The sequence below is a fragment of the Nicotiana tomentosiformis genome, chromosome 5, assembly GCF_000390325.3.
Source record: "Nicotiana tomentosiformis chromosome 5, ASM39032v3, whole genome shotgun sequence".
Classification (NCBI taxonomy): Eukaryota; Viridiplantae; Streptophyta; class Magnoliopsida; order Solanales; family Solanaceae; genus Nicotiana; species Nicotiana tomentosiformis.
In genome coordinates this window covers 56,772,715-56,798,340 of record NC_090816.1, presented here as the reverse complement: position 1 = coordinate 56,798,340, position 25,626 = coordinate 56,772,715, and the positions used below count along the sequence as shown (strand labels likewise).

General features: G+C 41.8%; 3 protein-coding genes across 3 annotated transcripts; 1 reads left to right on the top strand and 2 right to left on the bottom strand.

Annotated features, from left to right (window-relative positions):
• Nucleotides 1-1,919: 1,919 nt before the first annotated feature.
• Nucleotides 1,920-3,009, top strand: LOC138892400 (uncharacterized). The gene is made up of 4 exons (XM_070176111.1): nt 1,920-2,144; nt 2,256-2,426; nt 2,518-2,615; nt 2,838-3,009. Exons 1-4 carry the CDS (start codon nt 1,920-1,922, stop codon nt 3,007-3,009), a joined length of 666 nt encoding a protein of 221 aa, XP_070032212.1.
• Nucleotides 3,010-12,834: 9,825 nt separating this feature from the next.
• LOC138892399 (uncharacterized) lies at nt 12,835-13,173 on the bottom strand. The gene has a single exon (XM_070176110.1). The coding sequence runs from the start codon at nt 13,171-13,173 to the stop codon at nt 12,835-12,837; it is 339 nt and encodes a 112-aa protein (XP_070032211.1).
• A 7,110-nt stretch (nt 13,174-20,283) lies between these two features.
• LOC138892398 (uncharacterized) lies at nt 20,284-20,957 on the bottom strand. The gene is made up of 2 exons (XM_070176109.1): nt 20,777-20,957; nt 20,284-20,729 (listed from the first exon to the last, which is right to left on the bottom strand). Exons 1-2 carry the CDS (start codon nt 20,955-20,957, stop codon nt 20,284-20,286), a joined length of 627 nt encoding a protein of 208 aa, XP_070032210.1.
• Between the last annotated feature and the right edge of the window lie 4,669 nt (nt 20,958-25,626).

Sequence of the window (25,626 nt, the reverse complement as noted above, 5' to 3'; positions counted from 1 at the left end):
GCCAATATAAGCACAACTCGTACTATGTAACTGTAAGTGGGCAAACGTTGTATCAGCGAGCCTACTCAAAACATGAATACACACAGATCGTCAAGGCCTCTGACATATTGTACATATTGATCATGTGTCTACAAAGCCTCTAAGGGTATCTGACATCAAAATATGGTCAGGACAGGACACTGACCTACCCATAAGTATATATATACATAGGGTAGTATGATAACCTCTAGTCTCAGCTGTACTCCGGCTGAAATAGAGCTTTTGCCAATCTTCAGTTGGATTTTAACTCCGTCTATAATAAGAGCCCGTCAAACTTGATACTTGAAGATGCATGCATGAATGCAGTGCTCAGACAATAGGACATTAGTATTGTAAGGCCCCGCAAAAAGTTCAACTAAAATCCAAGTTTTGTGGTGCCGAGGTAGGCTAATGTATTCGAAGTGTGAAATTTGGCTTGAATCTGTCACATTTTTGGGTCATGTCGTCTATAGAGAAGGAATTAAGGTTGATCCTCAAAAGATTGTAGCTGTGAAGAATTGGCCTAGACCTTCAACTCCAATAGAGATTCGTAGTTTCTTGGGCTTATCCGGATATTACATAAAGTTTGTGGAAGGGTTCTCCACTCTTACCTCTCCATTGACTAAATTGACGCAAAAGGCGGTTAAGTTCCAATGGTCAGATGCTTGTGAAAAGAGCTTCCAAGAGTTGAAATCAAGATTGACTACGGCACCGGTGTTGGCCTTACTAGAGGGTACAGATGGGTTTGTCGTATATTGTGATGCTTCGAGAATCGGACTTGGGTGTGCATTGATGCAATATGGCAAGATGATCGCTTATGCCTCTAGGCAACTCAAGAATCATGAGAAGAACTATCTAACACATGACTTAGAATTTGTGGCGGTGGTTTTCGCATTGAAGATTTGGCGTCATTATATGTATGGGGTCCATGTGGATATATTCACGGACCATAAAAGCCTTTAATATATTTTCAAGCAGAAGGAATTGAATCTGAGGCAGAGAAGATGTCTTGAGTTACTCAAGGACTACGACATCGATATTCTCTATCATCCAGGAAAGACTAATGTTGTAACTGATGCTCTTAGCCGGAAATCTATGGGTAGTTTGGCTAACTTGGAGGCATATCAAAGGCCGTTGGCTAAGGAGGTTTATCAATTGGCTAGTTTGGGAGTTCGTCTTGCAGACTCTAGTGAAGGATGGGTGGTTGTGCAAAATAGGGTTGAATCATCGCTTGTTGTGGAAATCAATGAGAAGCAATACGATGATCCATTGTTAGTACAATCGAAGGAGGGAATTCATAAACATAAGACTATGGATTTTTCTCTTGGCACGGATGATGGTACAATAAGGTACAATGGGCGATTATTTGTTCCAAACGTAGATGCTCTTCGGGAAAGAACCATGGCCGAGGCTCTAAACATATGTACCATGATCTTAAGGAAGTCTACTGGTTGAATAACATGAAGAGGAAAGTAGCGGACTTTGTGGCAAGATGTCCAAATTGTCAACAAGTGAAGGACAAACATCAAAGGCCAGGTGGGTTGGCACAGAACATCGAAATTCCGATGTGGAAATAAGAGATGATCAATATGGACTTTGTCTAATGACTACCTCACACTCCTCGAAAGTTCGTCTACATTTGGGTGATTGTGGACCGACTCACAAAATCAGCGCACTTCTTACCTGTTAAGGCTACTGACACGACAGAACAGTATGCTTAGTTGTCTATCAAGGAAATAGTCAGATTACATGAAACTCCAGTTTCTATTATCTCTGATCGAGAAGCACAATTCATAGCTAATATTTGGAAGACATTTCAGCACGGATTTGGGTACCAAGGTGAATCTTAGTACAAATTTTCATCCACAGACCAACGGGCAAGTAGAGCGCGGACCATTAAGATGCTTGAGGATATATTGCGCGCTTGTGTTCTTGACTTCAAGGGTAGTTTGGATGATCATTCTCCACTCATAGAATTTTTCTACAGCAACAGTTATCATGCTAGCATTCAGATGGAACCGTTCGAGGCTCTATATGGCAGGAGATATAGATCTCCCATTGTGTCGTTTGAGATTGGGGAAGCAGAATTGATAGGGCCAGACCTAGTGCATCAGGCTATGGAGAAGGTTAAAATCATTAAGTAATGGTTGAAAACTTCCCAGAGTCGATAGAAGTCCTCTTCGGATTTACGTCGTAGGGATTTGGAGTTCCAAGTGGATGATTGGGTATTCTTGAAGGTTTCCCCCATGAAGGGTATAATGCGGTTTGGTAAGAAAGGAAAATTGAGTACGGGGTATGTCGGATCATACAGAATCATTCAGAGGATTGGTCAGGTGGCTTACAAGCTTGAACTACCTCTAGAGGTGTCTTTAGCGCACCGGGTGTATCATGTATCCATGTTGAAGAAGGTGGTTTACCATAACTTATTATTCCGATTGAGACTATTGAGGTTAATGAGGAATTGACTTATGAAGAGATTCCAGTTGCCATTCTTGATAGGCAAGTCTGAAAGCCGAGAAACAAAGAGATTGCCTCCGTAAAAGTGTTATGGCGAAACTAACAGGTCAAAGAGTCCATCTGGAAGCCGAGGAAGAGATGTAAAATAAGTATCCTCATTTGTTTGAATAGCTATGTAGTTGTGTCCATGATGTTAAAAGCTAACTTTCTACAAACTATGTTTTCCATGTACAGTTTATGTCAAGAATACCCCTTATTTGTAATGTAATGTTTATGGCATTGTTGCTGGTGTTGTTCCATGTTGTTTTACATCGTTGTGTTATGGTTATGTTGTAAGGACTGGTTTTAAGATTCTCTGGTAGGTGGATAAGCCCAATTACAAGGGAGACTCTTGCAAAAGTTTCGAAAATTAAGGGAGTTAGTCAAAATTTGGATCTGCTAGTGTATGAAGTAACAGTTGGGTCACAGTGGATGCTAATGGCGGATCATGACCCTCGTTCGAGGATGAATGATCCTAAGCGGAGGAGGATGTAAGGCCCCATAAAAATTGCATCTAAAATCCGGGTTTCGTAGTGCCGAGGTAGGCTAATGCATTGGAGGGTTGTAAAAACTTTTTGGGTTGAGCACAACGTTGGGGAGTTGAAGAAAAATTATTGTAGAGCAATGCATTTTTATGGTCCATTATGCGACCGTAGAACTGATCTGCGGACCGCAGATACACCGAAGAGTGAAGCAGAGAAATGGGCCAATTTTGGAGGTTGTTTTGCGGTCAATTATGGGACCGCATAATCATTCCGTGGGCCGCACATCCGTCGCAGAACCAACATGAATATTTTTGGAGGGAGATTCTGCTGTCCATTATGCAGCCACACAATTAATATGCGGGTCACAGACCTAGCCGCAGACTGGACCAGACCAGCCCAATTTTTGGGACCATTTCTGCGGTCCATTTAGCGGGCAATAGACCTGTTATGCGGTCCACTTTGCGACTGCAAAACTGTGTTCGGAGGGTCCATTTTCTGGTAATTATAACCTGACCCTATTTCGTTATATAGACATTAAGGACCATTTATAAAGTAAAAATCTGATATTTTAGAGTGAGGAAATGCTCTACAGTGAGAGGGGAGTGCCTAAGCTAATTGCGCATCAATTGTTGCTCAAAAGTTGGAGAATCCACAAGGAAAACTCATAAGTTTTTCATCCAAGAGGTAAGGTTCCATATCCTAGTTTCTATTTTGAATTTTGGTAGAAGATGGTTAATGGGGACTGTGATTCTCGGGTGTGAGAGTGTTATTTATGCATGCATGTACTATCAAGGTTTGTGGGAAGATTTTTGAGCTCAAATGGGTAGACTTTGGGTTGTGGGATAAAGGAATTTGACGAGTGCAAAAGAAAACACACTTAAATTCTGCTCGCTAATTAAATATAGTATAGTATAATATCGTATCCAGAGGGATTGGATTTAAACAGTATTATTGTAGTTTCTAGCTTGGTTCTATCCAAGATGATCAAAAGTTGAGATTTATAAGATGTCTAACTAAAATTAACTAAGAATCTAAAGCTATTGACTAATGACAATCAAAACAAAGAATGAGCAAAGAAGGATATCAATGGGAGAAAATAGGGTTTTGATAGGATAGGTGCAAGATAATTGTTCAGGATCTAACTCTAGATAATTCACTTCTAATGTTCAAGTGAGTCTCTCGAATTCACACAATTATTAGTTCAAATGTTCTGCAAAAACTCCTCTCTTGCTTAAGTCTTAACCTCACAAGATGAACCAATTTAAGCACGTGAAGATATGCAAGAATGCGTAATGGATTGGTCTTTAGGAAAACCTCTTTCGATTATTCTCCTAACTAGGTTCAATCAATGATTCAACTAGCCTATTTTGATTATTTAGAAGAATCTATGAACACAACCAATAATATAATGCAAATATATCACAAGTTATGTCTCTCTCGATTACATGAACAAGTGACTATAGATGCAACAATTAATTCATCCAAAAACCGATTCAATACATAAGACTAGAGTTACAATCCACAAACAATTATCACTAAACCAAATCCATCAAACCCTAAATGGAACTACTCAATAGATATGGAGTAATTCATCACAAATAAAATTAAAGTATAGAAAAACATAAATTCAATCCAAACTCGGGTCGTGAGTGAGGAAAGAATGATGAAATCATTATGCTTGTGTTCTTCCAACTTCTTCTTATCCTCCTTCGGTCCAAAGTATGTAAAAAGTCTAGAAAATAATATTTTTCGATGTATTTATACCAAGTAGGGTCGGGCCCAGACAAAATCACCCTTTCCTAGCCGAAATAGGACATACACTCTGTAAAAATGGCACAGGCGTGCCACATGGGGTGACGCGCCATGCGGGGTATTAGTGGGGAAATCTAGAGCACTCAACATCTGTCAAGCAGTAGGATTTGCACTGTTGCGGCGTGCCACACACTGTAGTAGTGCAAAATTCTTAGAGTGTTGCTTTTTGCCTACGTTTTGACATCCAGAATTGGTCCTCGACCCTCGAGCACGATCCTGACTTAATCTCCTGGGATTTTACTCAGACTTCAAAGCTCCAAATAGCTCGAATTAGCTCCACAACATCAACATAGCTCGGAATCACCCCTATAAGGCATAAAACACACAATAAGTGCAAAACACTACCAATTAAAGGTCAAACACAAATAAAGTGCAGTGAATTAGAGTGCAATAAGTGACTACAACACGAGATTATAATCTACCATTAGAATCCACCATATGAGGGCTTTGAAGTCATAATGCCCACCTAGTGTTTGATAAAATGCTCGAATGAGCTGAAACCACGAATACCCTCTTAATTTGTGTTCAGTTTTGTTATGTTTCTAAATAGATCAAAGTTGCTAAGATTTTCGTAACATTGTAGTAATTTAAGGAAGGCCAATGTGAGGTATGTTGGCTAAAATCCTCTTCTAGAATCGACTTCCATGATGTCCTAGTAAGTTGCGATCATGATTAGCTCAATTTCTTATGTCTCATATTCCGAGCCCTTCTTAATAGATTTGATTATTTTAAAATGTGCGTTGTGTTGAAAGATGTATGTACCCAAAATGTTCTCCAAATGTTCCTATCATATCATGATTCCCTCCGAGAATGTAATCTAGTAGAATCAATGTATCAAAGGTGTTGTGATTTAAAAATCATGTTTCAATTGCAAGCTAGCATGCCTAATCGTGGTAGAGAAACTCAATGTACTTAAGACTCTTGTTTTCCCACATGTGTACTTAAAGTCTTGATTGAAAAATTCTCTTATTGATGACAATCCATGGTAACACATGAAAGTTATAGGGGTGAGTATGAAATATGAAATACGGCCGACGTGCCAAGAATGATATTATAATTATCGCCACTAGTGCCAATGAAATGGATAGACGTGTCAAAGATTATGAAATGAGTTGTAAATCCTTTAAATAATGAATGCTTTAGGAATATCATTTAGTCACCAAGGAAGGGTAGGTCAAAATAACCTAACACCGAAACTACACGTGCCGATGTAGGAGTGATTGAGCGGTAAATCCCCGTATTTATATGATGAGATTATGGGATGAGATTGATGTTGTGATGCACCAACCTAGGGAAGCGCAACCGGCGCTCAACCGAGATAACCCGGCCGAGCAAGACTGTACAATACCTTCTACCCGAACTCACTCATGAATAAAGAGAAGATCTATTTCATTAATTAGGCAATGAGGAGATTCATGTGAACAACAACACCAATTCATTATTAGTAGTTTCATCATCTATAAGTTTCAGAATACATACACTTTCCTAGTTTGATATGGAACGTGTGATGCAGTTACCAAAATAACTAGTTTGACTTTCCCAACAACGACATAGCACCCACACAATGTCTACGACGCCTCTAATAGATTCAAAAGAGTATGATGATAGTGCCGGCAATAAGGCTCTGACTATACCTCAAAACATAATACATAAGGACAAAAGATATATGACCCCGAATGAGGTGGGGCTCACCAAGTCAGCTGGGAAGAGGGTCTTCCGCTATCAACGGCCAAAGCCGCCTGCTGTGGAACCACTTGCATCCATTAAAGATGCAGCGCCCCCGGCAAAAGGGAAGTTAGTACATGTAGAATAGTACTAGTATGAATGACTAAGCACCATCTCAATAGAACGAGCGGTATAGGAAGAATGAACAATCATAAAATTAATGGGAATCTCAAAGAATACCCAAAACATCAAGTTAGGAACAAGACAAGTTTTCAAGTGATTTCCATATTTTAAATTGGGAGATCTTTAGTACCGACATGCTACCGTTTACAGTTTTGATTACAATTTCTAACACAGTCACCACCATGTGTGCGACATGGCATCCGATCACGACCCGATCGGCTAGGACGTCTCATACGAGAAATCAACCGCAATCAATATTTCAATTTCAATTTCCAACACAATCACCACTATGTGTGTGGTCGCCTCATCTGAGACATCATCCTTTTCTCTCAATCATCCAATTCCATACCTCTTTCACATCTTTTAATTCCATTGGCACTAGTGGTCACAATTGTAATATCCCTATTTGTGTGGCGTGTTGGCCGTATTTCATATTTTATATTTCGTGTTCACGATTTCACTTACAACCATCATCATGGATTTTCAACAACAAGGCATTTATGTTAAAGACAATAAGCATACATATGAGCAAACAAGAGTCTTAAGTGCATTGAGATTTCTAACACAATTGGCATTAGCTATCATTTGAAACGCAACTTGAAGTCATAGCTTTTAACTAAGCAACCAAAACTTTGAACACATTACCAAATAGTAGTACAACTTAACAAGATAATTTGGAATACATATTGAACACAAAAGACTTGTGACGTAAAGTTTATTCGGAATAATCAATTCATAATGAGCAGCTTGGGACTTACAGTGACATTGTGGGGTTCAATTATAAGGAAAGGGTTTAGCCAATATACCTCACTTGAGCTTCCTTAAACTCTAAAATGTTTCGAAAATCTTAGCAACTTCGATCTATTTCAGAAATATAACAAATTGAAAAAACAATTAGGAGGATGATCATGGTTCCAGCTCATTTGAGCATTTTATCAAACACTAGGTGTGCATTAGGGTTTCAAGGTCCTCATATGGTGGATTCCATCATCCCACAACCCATTATCTACAATGTTTAGCTCAACAATCTTCCTACACCCCCTTGATAACACATGCATGCAAAATGAACAACTTCCACACCCAAGAATTTCCTTACTAATTACCTATTTTTAGTTGAATTTCGAAATTTAGAGTTAGGGTGTAGAATCTTACCTCTAGGATGAAGACCTAGAGAGTTTTCCTTGTCAATCTTCTATGATTTGAGCATGAATTGAAGAACAAATTGTTGAGGAATCCCCTCCCACTCCAGAGGACTCTCTCACTCTCACAATACCAGGTTTTTACTTAAGAAATGGTCCATAGAGTCTATATAATGGAATAGCGTCGGGTTATTAAAACAAGAAAAATGAAGCTCAGGAACCCAATTTGCGGTCGCATATGCGACCGCTTAATGCTTCTACAGTCCGCAAAAGGGGCCGTAAAATGTCCCACTGGAACTGGGCAGCCCTGCCTGGGTATGCGGCTATTCTGCGGTGTGCATATCGAATATGCGGTCGCAAAGCGGAGCGCAAAATCTGTTCCCAGAATTCGTCATGTAGAACCTGCAATGCAATCTGCGGCCCGCAAAGCAATTCTGCGGCCCCATAATGGACCGTACAATGGCCCACAAATTTTTCTCAAGTTCCTGTTACACTTTGCGGCCATTTTGCGGCCGCATAGTGGGCTGCAGAAATGTCTTTGTCTTCCAACTCTTTCCTTTAAGTCCCTAGCGCAATGTTTGACCCAAAATTTCCGTACCGCGGCGAGCTCGGGTTTTATCCATCACCAAAATATTAGCCTATTATCCTACCTTGCCACCACGGAACCTCGGGTTTTAGGTTAAATTTTATGGGGCCTTACATCCTCCCCCACTTAAGATTATTCATCCTCGAATAAGGGTCTTGATCCGTCATTAGTACTCAACAAGACCCAGATGTTAATTCACATACTAGCAGTCCCTATTTTTTAGTAACTCCCCAAATTTCCAAAAATTTCGGCAGAGTTTCCCTTGTATCTGGGCCTATACACCTGTCAGAAAATCCCAGAAATCAATCCTAACAGCATGTACATAATCCAACAATGCAACATAATATGAAACAACCCCAACCGTGGCCTCATAAGAAATATATTACTAGAAAGGAAATATCGTGAGCATAAACTATACAAGTGATACATAGTTCATAGGATGTAATTTCATAGAAACTATTACATAGCTATTTAAACAAATGAGTGTACTTCCTTTCCATTTCTTCCTCGGCCTCCCATGTGGCCTCTTCAACCTGCTTGTTTCGCCATAACACTTTCACGGAGGCAATTTCTTTATTTCTTAGCTTTCAGACTTGCCTATTAAGAATGGCAACTGGAATTTCTTTATAGGTCAGTTCATTATTAACCTCAATAGTTTCTACAGGCACATTAACCGACGGACCCCCAACTACCTTCTTCAACATAGACACATGGAATACCGGGTGTACTATTGACATCTCAAGTGGCAGCTCAAGCTTGTACACAACCTGACCAATCCTCTGAATGATTTTGTACTGTCCGATGTACCTCAGACTCAATTTCCATTTCTTACCAAATCGCATTACACCCTTCATGGGGGAAACCTTCAAGAATCAAGAATACCCAATCATCTTCTTTAAACTCCAAATCCCTAAGGCGAACATCCGAATAGGACATCTCATGACTCCGAGCAGTCTTCAACCGCTCCTTAATGATTTTAACTTTCTCCATAGCCTGATGCACGAGGTCTGGCCCTATCAACTCTGCTTCTCCAATATCGAACAACCCAATGGGAGATTTACATCTCCTACCATATAAAGCCTCGAACGGTGCCATCTGAATGATAGCATGATAACTATTGTTGTAGGAAAATTCTATGAGTGGCAAATGATCATCCCAGCTACCTTTGAAGACAAGAAACACAAGCGCGCAACATATCCTCAAGCGTCTTAATAGTCCGCTATGCCTGCCCGTCAGTCTCTGGAAAGAAGGCTGTACTAAGATTCACCTGAGTACCCAAACCTTGCTGAAATTTCTTCTAAAAATTAGCCGTGAACTATGCCCCTCGATCTGAGATAATAGAAACTGGAGTGCCATGCAACCTGGCTATTTCTTTTATATACAACTGAGCATACTATTCCGCTGTGTCGGTAGCCTTAACCGGCAAGAAGTGTGCTAATTTTGTGAGTCGATCCAGAATTACCCAAATTGAGTCAAACTTATGAGGAGTGCGAGGTAGTCCTACCACTAAGTCCATATTAATCATTTCCCACTTCCACATTGGGATTTATATGTTTTGCACTAACCAACCGGGCCTTTGGTGTTCGGCCTTCACTTGCTAACAATTTTATACATCTTGCCGCAAAGTCCGCTACGTTACTCTTCATATAGTTCAACCAATATACTTCCCTATGATCATGATACATCTTTGTAGAGCCCAGGTGCACGAAATACATAGAAGTGTGAGCCTCAGTCATGATTCTTTCCCGGAGACCATCCACATTTGGAACACATAACCGCCCTTGGTACCTTAGGGTACCATCATCCACGCCAAGAGAAAAGGCCATGGTCTTATGCTTATGAATTCCCTCCTTCAATTGTACCAACAATGGATCATTGAATTGCTTCTCCTTGACTTCCACCACAAGCGACGATTCAACCCTATTTTGCACAATCACCCCTCCTTCACTAGAGTCCACAAGATAAACTCCCAAACTAGCCAACCGATGAACCTCCTTGGACAACTACCTTTGATATGCCTCCAAGTGAGCCAAACTGCTCATAGATTTCCGGCTAAGAGCATCCGCTACAACATTAGCCTTCCCCGGATAATATAGGATGTTGATGTCATAATCCTTGAGTAACTCGAGCCGTCTTCTCTACCTCAGATTCAATTCCTTATGTTTGAAAATATATTGAAGGCTCTTATGGTTCCTAAATATATCCACATGGACCCCATACAAATATTGACGCCAAATCATTAATGCAAATACCACTGCCACAAGCTCTAGGTCATGTGTTGGATAGTTCTTTTCATTATTCTTAAGTTGCCTAGAAGCATACACTATCACCTTACCATGATGCATTAATACACACCTAAGTCCGATCCTTGAAGCATCGCAATATACCACAAATCCATCTGTACCCTCTGGTAGAGTAAACATTGGTGCCGTTGTCAATCTTGATTTCAATTCCCGGAAGCTTCTTTCACAAGCATCTGACCATTAGAAATTAACTGCCTTCTGCATCAATTTAGTCAATGGAGAGGCAAGAGTAGAGAACCCCTCCACAAACATTCTGTAATACCCAACTAAGCCCAAGAAATTGCGAATCTCTTTTGGAGTAGTAGGTCTTGGCCAATTCTTCACGGCTGAAATATTCTGGGGGTCAACCTCAACTCATTCTCTAGAGACAACATGACCCAAGAACATAACAGATTCAAGCCAGAATTATTATTTCAATAACTTCGCATATAACTAGAGCTGATACAGGACCTACAAAATTGCACTAAGATGATCGGCATGGTCCTCTCGACTTCGTGAATGAACGAGAATATCGTCAATAAACACTATCACGAAGGAGTCGAGGAAATGTTTGAAGACCCGATTCATAAGATCCATGAAAGCTGCGAGGGCATTTGGTAGCCCGAAAGACATTACCAGATATTCAAAGTGCCCATACCGAGTCCTGAAAGCTGTTTTCGAAATATCCTGCTCCCTGTTCTTCAATTGTTCATACCCAGATCATAAATCAATCTTGGAGAAGTACTTAGCACCTTCTAATTGGTCGAACAAGTCATCTATCCTTAGCAGTGGGTACTTATTCTTGATGGTGACCTTGTTAAGCTACCGATAGTCAACACACCTTCTCAGCGACCCATCTTTCTTTCTTACAAAAAGGACCGGTGCGCCCCAAGGCGATACACTCAGCCGGAGGAAACCCTTTTCTAATAAATCCTTTAATGTTTCTTTCAGCTCCCTCAACTCGGCAAGTGCCATTCTGTAAGGAGGAATAGATATAGGCTTTGTGCCTGGCATCACATTAATTCTAAAATCAATCTCCCTGTCTGGCGAGATTCCAGGGAGTTCATCAGGAAAGACCTCCAGAAATTCATTCACAACTGGCACAAACTCAAGTGTAGGTGCCTCGGCATTGGTGTCCGTAACCCGGACCAAGTGGTAGATACACCCCTTGTTAATCATCTTCATGGCCTTAAAGTAGGAAATAAACCTACCCTTCGGCACCACATTATTCCCCTTCCATTCAACAACTGGCTTATTTGGAAATTTGAACCTCATAGTTCTGGCTCGGCAATTCAATGAGATCGGCCATGGTGTCTTGACCACACACCGTGACAACACAATCACTATAAACCCGTGCGGCCACAATAGACTCACCAACCGGTGAGATACAGAGAACGGCGCATGAAGCTGTTCCGGTTCTATCCTAAATTCCATTGCAACATAAGGAGTGACAAAGGACATAGGGGAACCAAGATTAATAAGAAAATACACATCATGAGATTGGACAGTCAATATACCTGTTACAACATTTGGGGAAGCCTCTGCACCCTGACGACCACTCATAGCGTAGAAACGGCTGGGTCTTCCTGAATTTTGTGTACCACCCCTAGCTGTACCATACCGTGTAGGTGCTGGAGTGCCTTGGGCTGGAGGTGGTGCTGCTGACGTAGTATCTGCAGAACTGGATGGCTGTGTTGTACCCTTGCCCATACCCTGGCGGGGCAAACGATAATCCCTCTGAATATGACCCCTCAATCCGCACCCGTAGCATATGGGTAGGTCCATGTAACAGATTCCCAAGTACATCTTCCCACACCTATGGAATGGAGGCCTCTGTTACTGCTGAAATCTCCCACCAGGCCAACCTTGCTGGTAAGATCCCCTATCGCCCTGGCTGGGCCTAAAACGGTTTCCCTGCTACTGACTGGCCCGATGGCAGTGCACTGACTTAAGACTGAGCAGAAGACTAGGACGACCCTGATGACCCTTCCTTGAAAGCTGTCCTACCACCACCACCACCAGTAGTACCACTGAAGTTGCCCGCTGACCGAGCCTTGTTGTTGCTCTCTCACTCTATTCTATTCTTCAGCTTGCGGGTCTCTGTGGCTTGAGAAAATTCCACCATCTTCCCATAGTTCATATTAGAATTCAAGGCAGCTGTAGGGGCCTCATTTATAACCAAAGGGGCTAAGGCCCTGTACAAACCGACGCACTCTAGCCTCCACAGTGGGCATCATGTGAATAGCATGCTTGGACAAGTGCGTGAACTCTATATGGTACTCCCACCCACTCTTTCTACCTTGTATTAGGTTCTCAAACTCAGCAGCATGGGATGCCTTAGTCTCGACAGGCAAGAAATGATCCATGAAAGCGTCGGCAAACTCACTCCACTTCGCCGGAGGGATCCCTTCTTCACGGGACTCCTCCCATAGTTCAAACCAAGAATATGCCACCTCTTTCAGGAGGTAGGAGGCCAATTCCACTGCCTCTATCTCAGTAGCACGCATTACTCAGTGACTCTTGTACATCTCATCAGTGAAGTCCTAGGGGTCCTCATCTTGGTTAGTACCCGTGAACACTGGAGGATCAAACTGGAGAAACCTGTTCACCCTGGAACTGGCATAATCCCCTGGCTGACTGGAAGAAGTGGGTGCAACATTTGATCTCTGGGCCCGAGAAGCCACTACCTGAGCCAACACCTTGGTTATTAACATCAGAAACACCAGAATAGGAAGCTGGAGCTGGAGGTGGAACTGGAATATCAGTTGGAGGGATCGTTGCACCCTCAGTAGGTGTGGGGATATGTGTAGTCTGATAAGTTGTAGTAGAATTAGACAGTGGGGAATATCCTCACCACTCGGGTGCTCACCCGCATCATCAAATATAGGATCAACTACCACTCCTGGGGTGACATGTCACACCCCAATCTCAAAGAGCGCAACTGGCGCTCAACCGAGTGGACCCGGCCGAGCAAGCCTGTTAGACACTATCTACCTGACTCACCTATGATCTAGAGAAGGCATGCTCTCATTAGTTAGGTAGTAGAAAGTTCATACATATATATATATATTACAAAGTCATTTCATTTTGTTACATCATTGTTGAGTTTCAAAATATATACATCCTTATGGCTGAGCGGAACAAGAGTCCAAAACACAACATGATCCGTTGACCTTTCTAACACCCATATACAACCCACATAGTATCTACGGAGCCTCTAAAGATACAAAAGAGAGTAAAGATGGTGCCGGAAATAAGGTCCCAGCTATACCTCAAAAAGTGACCACACTATAAATAAAAGGTACAATACATGACCCCGAATGAAATGGGGCTCGCCGAGTCCACTGAGAAGAGGATGCAACACTATCTGTGATCAACACTGTCTGCTATGGAACCACTTACATCCATTTAAAGATGTAGTGCCCCCGGAAAAAGGGACGTTAGTACTGTCGAATAGTACTAGTATGTAAAATTAAAACACTATATCAATAGAATGAACAATAATACAGGGGGAAACTGTCAAGAATGCTATATGAGCTTTAAATAACACTAAAACATCAAGTTAAGGATCACATAGATTTTTAAGTCAATCCCTACAATATTAGGTTGAATGGTTTTTAGTGCCAATATGCCACAATACACAATACTATCGTGTTCTTACATGGAGTCCGATCTTGGCCCGATCGGGTAGGCCATCTCATTTGAGACATCAACCATATTCACAATTTCATCCATAATCCCATTGTGTTCTTACACGGAGTCCGATCTCGGCCCGATTATCTAAGCCATCTCATTTGAGACATTACCCCTTTTCAATCGGTCCTCTCACTTCGTATTTCTTTCCCATCTTTTCAAAACAATAGCACGAGTGGCCCTAATTATAAAGTTATTCTTGGCGCTTGGCTGTATTTCATGATTCAAGTTATTTTCCATATTCCAACATTTTTATTATCATCAACAACAATAAGGCTTCCCATTCAAGACATTAAATTCACATATGAGCAATTTGGAATCCAAGGCACATAGAGGCTTTTCACATAATTTGGCATAACAGTCTTTAATCGAATTTGAATTGAATTCTAGGCATTTTTAGCATATATTCTAAGTTTTGAACTTCTCCTCAGATGACGATATAACATTACGAAAGCATGGGAATACATATTACACATATATTTTCAAAACAGGCATATTCAGGATAGTAATTTCTAGGATGTTCATTTTGGGACTAACATCGATTTCATGAATACCATGGGATTAAATTCTAAGAAGAGGGGGTTTAGCCAACATAACTCAATTGAGCTTCTTAAAACTCTAAGATGTTCTAGAATATTAGCAACTTCAATCAATTTTAGCAATATAGCAAAATTGAGCCAAACATTAGGAAAACGATCATGATTCTAGCTCACTTGAGCATATTATCAAACACTAGGTGAGCATCAACGTTTTAAAGCCCTTTGTGGAAGATTCCATCATTCCCCAACCCATTATCTACCATGTTTAGCTCACAACCTTCCCACATACTTCAAGAATACATGCATGCAAGACAACAACCCTCACACCCAATAATTTTCTCCTTAATTACCCCATTTTTGTAATTTTTTGAAATTAAGAGCTGGGGCATAGATTCTTACCTCTTGGGATGAAGACCTAGGGTGCTTCACTTGCTAATCTTCAAAGGTTTAAGCAAGAATGGAAGAGAAAATTTTGATGTAGATCAATTTCTCCATCTAGGACTCTCTCTCTCACTCTAAAGGTATCAAAAATAAGCTCAAAATGGTCTATGGGATGTGTTTTAATGAAATAGGGTCGGGTTTAAAAGCTCCAAAAATGAAGCTCCGGGCATAATGATTATGCGGTCCGCGAAATGACCACGAAATTTGGGTACCAAAACTGGAAAGGAACTGACCAGGTCTGCGGTCACTATGCGGCCCGCACACCTATTCTGCGGTCGCATAATGCACCGCATAACGGTTCTACGGTCGCATAGTATACCACAAAATGATTCTGCGGTCGTATAGTGCACCGCAGAACCTCTCTCCGAAAAATTCCAATGTGGGATATGTGACAAGAGTGTGGCCCGAGAAATGGTTATGTGGTCGCATAATGGGCCGCAAAAATGACATTAAAAATGGCCCAAAAGTCTGCTCCACTTTGCGGCCATTCTGCGGTCCGCATAGTGGTTCTGCGGCCGCAGAACGGACCGCGAAAATGCCTACTTCTGCCTAACATTTTCCTTCAACTCCCCAGTGCACTGTTTAATCCAAAAAGTCCGAACCGCTACTTCAGCATCACGGAATCCGGGTTTTTAGGAAAACTTTTACGGGGCCTTACATACTCCCCCACTTAAGATCATTCGTCCTCAAATGAGGATTAGGGTGGACTATTAGAACCTTATGCAACTCAGTTTCTTTCATAACCTACACCAGTAGCCCCATATTTAACTAACTCCCCAAATTTCCAAAACTTTTGCCAGAGTTTCCTTTATAACTGGGCCTATCCACCTGTCAGAGAGCCCCAGAATCACATCCAAAAAACATGTACACAATCCAACGATGTAGATGTAACATAACTCAAAGCAATACCAATCGTGGCCTCATGTAAACAACATATAATCAAAAGGAACACCTTTACATTAACTGAACAAATGATACAAAATTCATAGGCGACAAGTTCATAAAAAGGATTATACAGTTATTCAAACAAGTAAGGATACTTCTTCTTCATCTCTTCCTCGGCCTCCCAAGTGGCCTCTACAACCTGCTGGTTTTGCCATAACACTTTCACGGAGGCAATTTCTTTATTTCTCAACTTTTGGACATGTCTATCAAGAATGGCAACTGGAATTTCTTCATTAACCTCAATAGTCTCAACCGGCACAATAGCTGACGGATATCCAACTACATTCTTCAACATAGACATATGGAATATCGGGTGCACTAATGATATCTTGGGTGGTAGCTTAAGCTTGTACACCACTTGTCCGATCCTCTGGATGATTTTGTATGGCCCGACATACCTCGGACTTAATTTCCCTTTCTTACCAAATAGCATTACGCCTTTTATGGGGGAAATTTTCAAGAATACCCAATCATCTTCTTTGAACTCCAAATCCCTACGACGAACATCCGAATAGGACTTCTAATGACTCTAAACAGTCTTCAACCACTCCTTAATGGTCTTAACTTTTTCCATAGCCTGATGCATGGGGTCTGGCCCTATCAACTCTGCTTCCCCAATTTTGAACCACCCAATGGGAGATCTACATCTTCTACCATACAATGCCTCAAAGGGGGCCATATGAATACTAGCATGAAAGTTGTTGTTATAAGCAAACTCTATGAGTGGAAAATGATCATCACAGCTACCCTTGAAATCAAGGACACAAGCACAAAATATATCCTCAAGCGTCTGAATAGTCCGCTCTACTTGCCCGTCCGTCTGTTGATGGAAGGCTGTACTAAGATTCACCTTAGTACCCAAACCTTGCTGAACTTTCTACAAATATTTGCCGTGAACTGAGCCCCTCGATCGGAGATGATAGAAACTGGAGTGCCATGCAGCCTGACTATTTCATTGATATACAATTGAGCATATTGTTCCGCTGCTAAAATTCAGACACCTTGCCACAAAGTTCGCCATATTCCTTTTCATGTCATTCCACCAATAGACTTCCTTGAGATCGTGATACATCTTTGTACAACCCGGATGCACGGAATACCCAGAAGCATTAGCCTCGATCATGATTCTTTCCCGGAGACCATCTATATTCGTGTACCATCATCCATGCCAAGTGCAAAAGCCATAGTCTTATGTTTATGAATCTCCACCTTCAGTTGTACCAACAATGGATCGTTGTATTGCTTCTCTTTGACTTCCACAACAAGCGATGGTCCATCCTTATTTTGCACAATTACCCTTTCTTCACTAGAGTCCGCAAGACGAACTCCCAAACTGGCTAGCTGATGAACCTCCCTGGCCAACGACCTTTGACATGCCGCCAAGTGAGTCAAACTACCCATAGATTTCCGGCTAAGAGCATCCGCCACAACATTGGCTTTCCCCGGGTGATACAGAATATTGATGTCATAATCCCTGAGTAACTCAAGCCATCTTCTCTACCTCAGATTTAGCTCCTTTTGTTTGAAAATATATCGAAGACTCTTGTGGTCCGTGAATACATCAACATGGACCCCATACAAATAATGACGCCAAATCTTCAATGCAAAAACCACCGCCGCAAGTTCTAAGTCATGAGTTGGATAGTTCTTTTCGTGATTATTGAGTTTCCTAGAAGCATAAGCTATAACATTGCCGCGTTGCATTAATCCATACCCAAGCCCGATCCTTGAAGCATCGCAATATACCACAAACCCTTCCGTACCCTCTGGTAGTGTCAACACCGGCGCCGTAGTCAATCTCGATTTTAACTCCTGCAAGCTCCTTTCACAAGCATCAGACCATTGGAACTTAACCGCTTTGTGAGTCAATTTAGTCAACAGAGAGGCAAGAGTAGAGAACCCCTCCACAAACTTCCTATAATACCCTGCTAAGCCCAAGAAGCTGCAAAAATCGGTTGGCATTGTAGGTCTAGGCCAATTCTTTACTGCTGAAATCTTTTGAGGGTCAACCTTTATTCCTTCTCTAGAGACAACACGACCCAAGAACATGACAGATTCTTGTCAAAATTCACACTTTGAAAATTTCGCATACAATTGGTGATGATAAAGAGTCTACAAAACTGCCCTGAGATGATCGGCATGGTCCTCCCGACTTTGTAAATATACAAGAATATCGTCAATGAATACTATCACAAAGGAATCTAGAAAAGGCTTGAAAACTTGATTTATAAGATCCAGGAAAGCCGACGGGGCATTTGTTAGCCCAAAAGACATTACCAAAAATTCAAAGTGCCCACACCGAGACCGGAAAGCTATTTTTGGAATATCTTGCTCCCTGATCTTGAATTGGTGGTACCCGAACCGTAAATCAATTTTGGAGAAGTACCTAGCGCCCTGCAACTAATCAAACAAATCATCTATTCTTGGTAATAGGTATTTGTTTTTGATTGTGACTTTGTTGAGCTGCCGGTAGTCAATACACATCCTCAGTGATCCATCATTCTTCCTCACAAAGAGAACCGGTGCATCCCATGGTGACACAATCGGTCGGATAAAACCCTTCTCTAACAAATCCTTCAATTGTTCCTTTAGATCCTTCAATTCTGCTGGTGCCATCCTGTAGGGCGGAATAGATATAGGTTGCGTGCCTGGCATCATATCAATCCCAAAATCAATCTCCTTATCTAGCGAAATTCGAGGGAGCTCATCAGGAAAGACCTCCAGAAATTCATTCACAACTGGCACAGACTCGAGTGTAAGTGCCATAGCGTCGGTATCCGTAACCCGGACCAAGTGATAGATACACCCCATATTAATCCTCTTCGTAGCCTTAAGGTAAGAAATAAACCTACCCTTCACATTTTCCCCCTTCCACTCAACAACTGGCTCACTTGGAAATTCAAACCTCACAGTTCTAGTCCGGCAATCGAGCTTGGCAAAACATGAGTAAAGCCAATCCACCTCCATAATTAAATCAAAATCGACCATCCCCAATTCAATGAGATCGGCCACGGTGTCCCGACCACGTACCGTGACAATACAACCCCTATAAACCCGTGCGACCACAGTAGACTCGCCAACCGGAGTAGATACAAAGAACGGCTCATGAAGCTTTTCCGGTTCTATCCAAAATTCCATAGCAACATAAGGGGTAACATAGGACAAGGTGGAACCAGGATTAATAAGAGCATATACATCATGAGTTTGGACAGTCAATATACCTGTGACAATACCTGGAGAAGCCTCTGCACTCTGGCGACCACTCATAGCATAGAAATGGCTGGGTCCTCCAGAACTCTGCGCACCACCCCTAGCTGGACCACGCCCTGCTGGCGCTGGAGTGCCTCGAGCTCTAGAGGGTGCTGAAGATGCAGCAACTGCAGAACTGGATGGTTGTGCTATGCCCCTACCCGCACCATGGAAGGATAAACAACACTTTCTCCGAATATGACCCCTCATTCCACACCGGTAACATACCGGCAGGTCCTGATAGTAGATCCCCATATGCATCCTCCTATACTTGGGGCATGGGGGCCTCCACTGCTGTTGGATTCTCCCTCCTGATCAGCCCTGATGGTGGCCCCCCCTGCTGCTCTTATTAGGCCTGAAGCGACTCACTTGCTGCTGACTGTGCCTAGCTGGCGATGTAGTGGCTGAAGACTGAGCATAAGACTGGGATGGACCTAATGACCCTCCCCTAAAAACTGATCTTTCACTACCAAATGAATCTCTAGGGTTGCTCCCGGACCGGGCCTTGCTGGTGTCTTCTTGCTCCCTTTTGTTCTTCAACTTACGGTTCTTTTTAGCTTAAGCAAATTCTACAATTTTCCCATAATTCATATCTGTATTCAAGGCAGTGGTGGCAGCCTCATCAATAACCAAATGGCTAAGACCCTGCACAAACGAACACACTCTAGCCTCCATAGTGGGCATCATATGAATAGCATATTTAGACAAACGCGCAAACTCCATGTGATACTCCCACACACTCTTACTTCCTTACTTAAGGTTCTCAAACTTTTCGACACAAGCTGCCCTAGTCTCGGCCGGCAAGAAATTGTCCATGAAAGCGTCAGCAAACTCACCCCACCTCACCGGAGGGCTCCCCTCCTCCTGAGAGTCCTCCCATAGCTCGAACCAAGAATAGGCCACCCCTTTTAGGTAGTAGGCGGGCAACCCCACTCCCTCCGTCTCAGTAGCACGCATAACCCGAACAGTCTTATGTATCGCATCAATGATGTCCTGTGGGTCCTCCTCGGGATTAGCACCCTTTAACACTGAAGGATCCAACTGCAGAAACATGTTCACCCTATAACTAGTAGAATCCTCTTGTGGGCTAGAAGGTGTGGGTGCAACATTCGACCTTTGGGCCTGAGAAGCCACTATCTGAGTTACCATTTGAGTAGCTCCCCTATGATCCCCATCAAAAATGCCAGAACCGGAAGCTGGGATGGAGGTATAACTGGAATATATGGTAGAGGAACCGTCACACCCTCAGCAGGTGTAGGGGCTGGTGTGGCCTGGCTAGGTGTAGTGGAATCAGGCAGTGAAGCAGTCGGGGGATTATCCTCACTCCTCGGGTATTCACCCGCATCATCAAATAGAGGGTCAACTGCCACTCCTGAAGCAGCATTAGCCCCTTGTCCAGTTCTTTCTCTCTTCTTAGGTGCCATATACTAAAAGTTAAAGGAATACACGAGTTAGAGGAGGAACAATTGCACAATTAGTTTCATCGCACGATCTAGAATATCAAAGAAGGGTATTGTTCCTAAATGTCCAAGTAGCCTCCAACTTATAGATGTGGTCGACAACACACTGATAAGAAGGACCCTACCGGATATGGCTTCGAGACATCCTAGGACACTTTAAAACTTTAGGCTCTGATACCAAGTTTTTCACGCCCTAACCTCGGGGAGCACGATCGGCGCTCAACCGAGTGGACCCGGCCGAGCAAGCCTCGTAGACACTATCTACCTGACTCACCTATGATCTAGATAAGGCATGCTCTCATTAGTTAGGCAGTAGAAAGTTCATACACATATATACATTACTAAGTTATTTTATTTTGTTACATCATTATTAAGTTTTAAAATACATACATCCTTATGACTGAGCGGAACAAGAGGCCAAAACACAACATGATCCGTTGACCTTTCTAACACCCATATACAACCCACATAGTGTCTACGGAGCCTTTAAAGATACAAAAGAGAGTAAAGATGGTGCCGGTAACAAGGCCCCGACTATATCTCAAAAAAGTGACCACACTATAAACAAAAGGTACAATACATGACCCCGGAATGAAATGGGGCTCACCGAGTTTGCTGAGAAAAGGATGCAGCACTATCTGTGTTCAACACTATCTGCTCTGGAACCACCTGCATCCATTTAAAGATGTAGCACCCCCGGCAAAAGGGACAGTAGTACTGCCGAATAGTACTAGTATGTAAACCTAAAACACTATCTCAATAGAATGAACAATAATACAGGGGGAAACAATCAAGAATGTAATATCAGCTTTAAATAACACTAAAACATCAAGTTAAGGATCACATATATTTTTAAGTCAATCCCCGCAATATTAGGTTGGACGGTTTTTAGTGCCAATATGCAACAATCCACAATACCACCGTGTTCTTACACGGAGTCCAATCTCGGCCCGATCAGCTAGGCCATCTAATTTGAGACATCAACCATATTCACAATTTCATCTACAATACCATCGCTTTCTTACACAGAGTCCGATCTCGGCCCGATCGGCTAAGCCATCTCATTTGAGACATCACCCTTTTTCAATCTGTCATCTCACTTCGTATTTCTTTCCCATCTTTTCAATACAATGGCACGAGTGGCCCCAATTATAAAGTTATTCTTTTCGCATGGTCGTATTTCATGATTCAAGTTCTTTTCCATATTCCAAATTTTTTTTTATCATCAACAACAATATTCAAAATATTAAATTCACATATGAGCAATTTGGAACAAAGGCACATAGAGGCTTTTCACATAATTTGGCATAACAGTCTTTAATCGAATTTGACTTGAGGTCTAGGCATTTTTAGCACATATTCTAAGTTTTGCACTTTTGCTCAGATGATGAGATAACATGATGAAAGCGTGGGAATACATATTACACATATAATTTCAAAACAAGCACATTCAGGATAGCAATTTCTAGGATGTTTATTTTGGGACTTGCATCGATTTCATGAATACCATGGGATTACATTCCAAGAAGAGGGGGTTTAGCCAACATACCTCAATTGAGCTTCTTAAAACTCTAAGATATTCCGGAATATTAGCAACTTCAATCTATTTTAGCAATATAGAAAAATTGAGCAAAAAATTAGGAAAACGATCATAATTCTAGCTCACTTGAGCATATTATCCAACACTAGGTGAGCATCAATGTTTTAAGGCCCTTTGTGGAAGATTCAATCATTCTCCAACCCATTCTCTACCATTTTTAGCTCACAACCTTCCCACATACTTCAAGAATACATGCATGCAAGACAATAACCCTCACACCCAATAATTATCTCCCTAATTACCCCATTTTTGTAAATATTTGAAATTACGAGCTGGGGCATAGATTCTTACCTCTTGGGATGAAGACCTAGGGTGCTTCTCTTGCTAATCTTCAAAGGTTTAAACAAGAATTGAAGAGAAATTTTTGATGAAGATCACTTTCTCCATCTAGTACTCTCTCTCTCACTCTAAAGGTATCAAAAATAAGCCCAAAATGGTCTATGGGATGTGTTTTAACGGAATAGTGTCGTGTTTATACAAACCTCAAAAATGAAGCTCCGAAACAGGTTCTGCGGTCGCATATGCGACCGCATAATGATTATGTGGTATGCGAAATGACCACTAAAATTGGGTGCCAAAACTGGAAAAGAACTGACCAGGTCTGCGGTCACTATGCGGCCCACAGACCTGTTCTGCGGTCGCATATTGCACTGCAGAATAGTTTTACGGTCATATAGTGCACCGCAGAACCTCCATCCAAAAAATCTCAAAGTGGGATATGCGACAAGAGTGCGGCCCGCGAAATGGTTATGCGGTCGCATAGTGGACTACAAAAATGACATTAAAAATGGCCCAAAAAACTGCTCCACTCTGTGGCCATTCTGCGGTCCGCAGAGTGCTTCTGCAGCCGCAGAACGGACCGCAGAAATGCCTACTTCTGCCCAACATTTTCCTTCAACTCCCCAGCCACTGTTCAATCCAAAAAGCCCGAACCGCTACTTCGGCTTCACGGAATCCGAGTTTTTAGGAAACATTTTACGAGGCCTTACATGACATTGGCTCTTTGGCCAGTTCTAGCCTTCTTCTTAGGTGCCATATACTAAAAATTAGAGTAATGCACGAGTTAAAGAAGGAACAATCTTACAATCAGCTTTATCGCACGATCAAGAACATCAAAGTAGGGTATTATTCCTAAATGTCCAAGTAGCCTCCTAATTATAGATGTGGTCGACAACACACAGATAAGAATGACTCTACTAGACATGGCTCCGAGACATCATAGGACACTTTGAAACCTTAGGCTCTGATACCAAGTTTGTCACGCCCCGACCTCGGGGAGCGCAACCGGCGCTCAACCGAGATAACCCGGTCGAACAAGCTTGTACAATACCTTCTACCCAAACTCACTCATGAATAAAGAGAAGATCTATTTTCATTAATTAGGTAGTGGGAAGATTCATGTGAACAGCAACACCAATTCATTATCAATAGTTTCATCATCAATAAGTTTCAGAATATATATAGTTTCCTAGTTTGATGTGGAACGTGTGATGCAGTTACCAAAATTACTAGTTTTACTTTCCCAACACCGACATACCACCCACACAATATCTGTGGAGCCTCTAATAGATACAAATGAGTATGATGATAGTGCTGGCAACAAGGCCCCGGCTATACCTCAAAACATAATACATAAGGACAAAAGATATACGACCCTGAATAAGGTGGGGCTCACAAAGTCAGCTGGGAAGAGGGTGTTCCGCTATCAACGATCAAAGCCGCCTACTGTGGAACCACCTGCATCCATTAAAGATGCAGCGCCCCCGGCAAAAGGTACGTTAGTACATGTGGAATAGTACTAGTATGAATGACTAAGCACCCTCTCAATAGAACGAATGATAAGGCAAGAATTAACAATCATAAAATCAATGGGAGTCTCAAACAATAACCAAAACATCAAGTTAGGAAAAAGACATGTTTTGAAGTGATTTCCACATTGTTAGTTGGGAGATCTTTAGTACCGATATGCCACCGTTTACAGTTTCGATTACAATTTCTGACACAGTCACCACCATGTGTGCAGCATGGCTTTCGATCACGACCCTATCAGCCAGGCTATCTCATACGAGACATCAACCATAATCACAATTTAAATTTCAATTTCCAACACAATTACCACCATGTGTGCGGCATGGCGTCCGATCACGACCCGATCGGCTAGGCCGTCTCATCCGAGACGTCATCCTTTTCTATCAATCATCCCATTCCACACCGCTTTCACATCTTTTTATCTCATTGGCACTAGTGGTCACAATTGTAATATCCCCCTTTTGTGTGGCGTATTGGACGTATTTCATATTTTATATTTCGTGTTCACATTTTCACTTACAACCATCATCAAAGATTTTCAACAACAAGGCATTTATGTTCAAGACAATAAGCATACATATAAGCAAACAAAAGTCTTAAGTGCATTGAGATTTCTTACACAATTGGCATTAGCTATCATTTGAAACGCAACTTGAAGTCATAGCTTTTAGCTAAACAACCAATTCTTTGAACACATTACCAAATAGTAGCACAGCTTAACAAGAGCATTTGGAATACATATTGAACACAAAAGTGTTTTGACGCAAAGTTTATTCGGAATAATAGATTCATAATGTGTAACTTGGGACTTACAATGACATTGTGGGGTTCAATTATACAGAAAGCGTTTAGTCAACATACCTCACTTGAGATTCCTTAAACTCTAAAATGTTCCGAAATCATAGCAACTTCGATCTATTTCAGAAATATAACAAATTGAACCAAAAATTTGGAGGATGATCATGGTTCCAGCTCATTTGAGCATTTTATCAAACACTAGGTGTGCATTAAGGTTTCAAGGTCCTCCTATGGTGGATTCCGTCATCCCACAACCCATTATCCACCATTTTTAGTTCAACAATCTTCCTACGCCCCTTGATAACACATGCATACAAAATGAACAACTTCTACACCTAAGAATTTCCTTACTAATTACCTATTTTTAGTTGAATTTCGAAATTTAGAGTTAGGGTGTAGAATCTTACCTCTAGGATGAAGACCTAG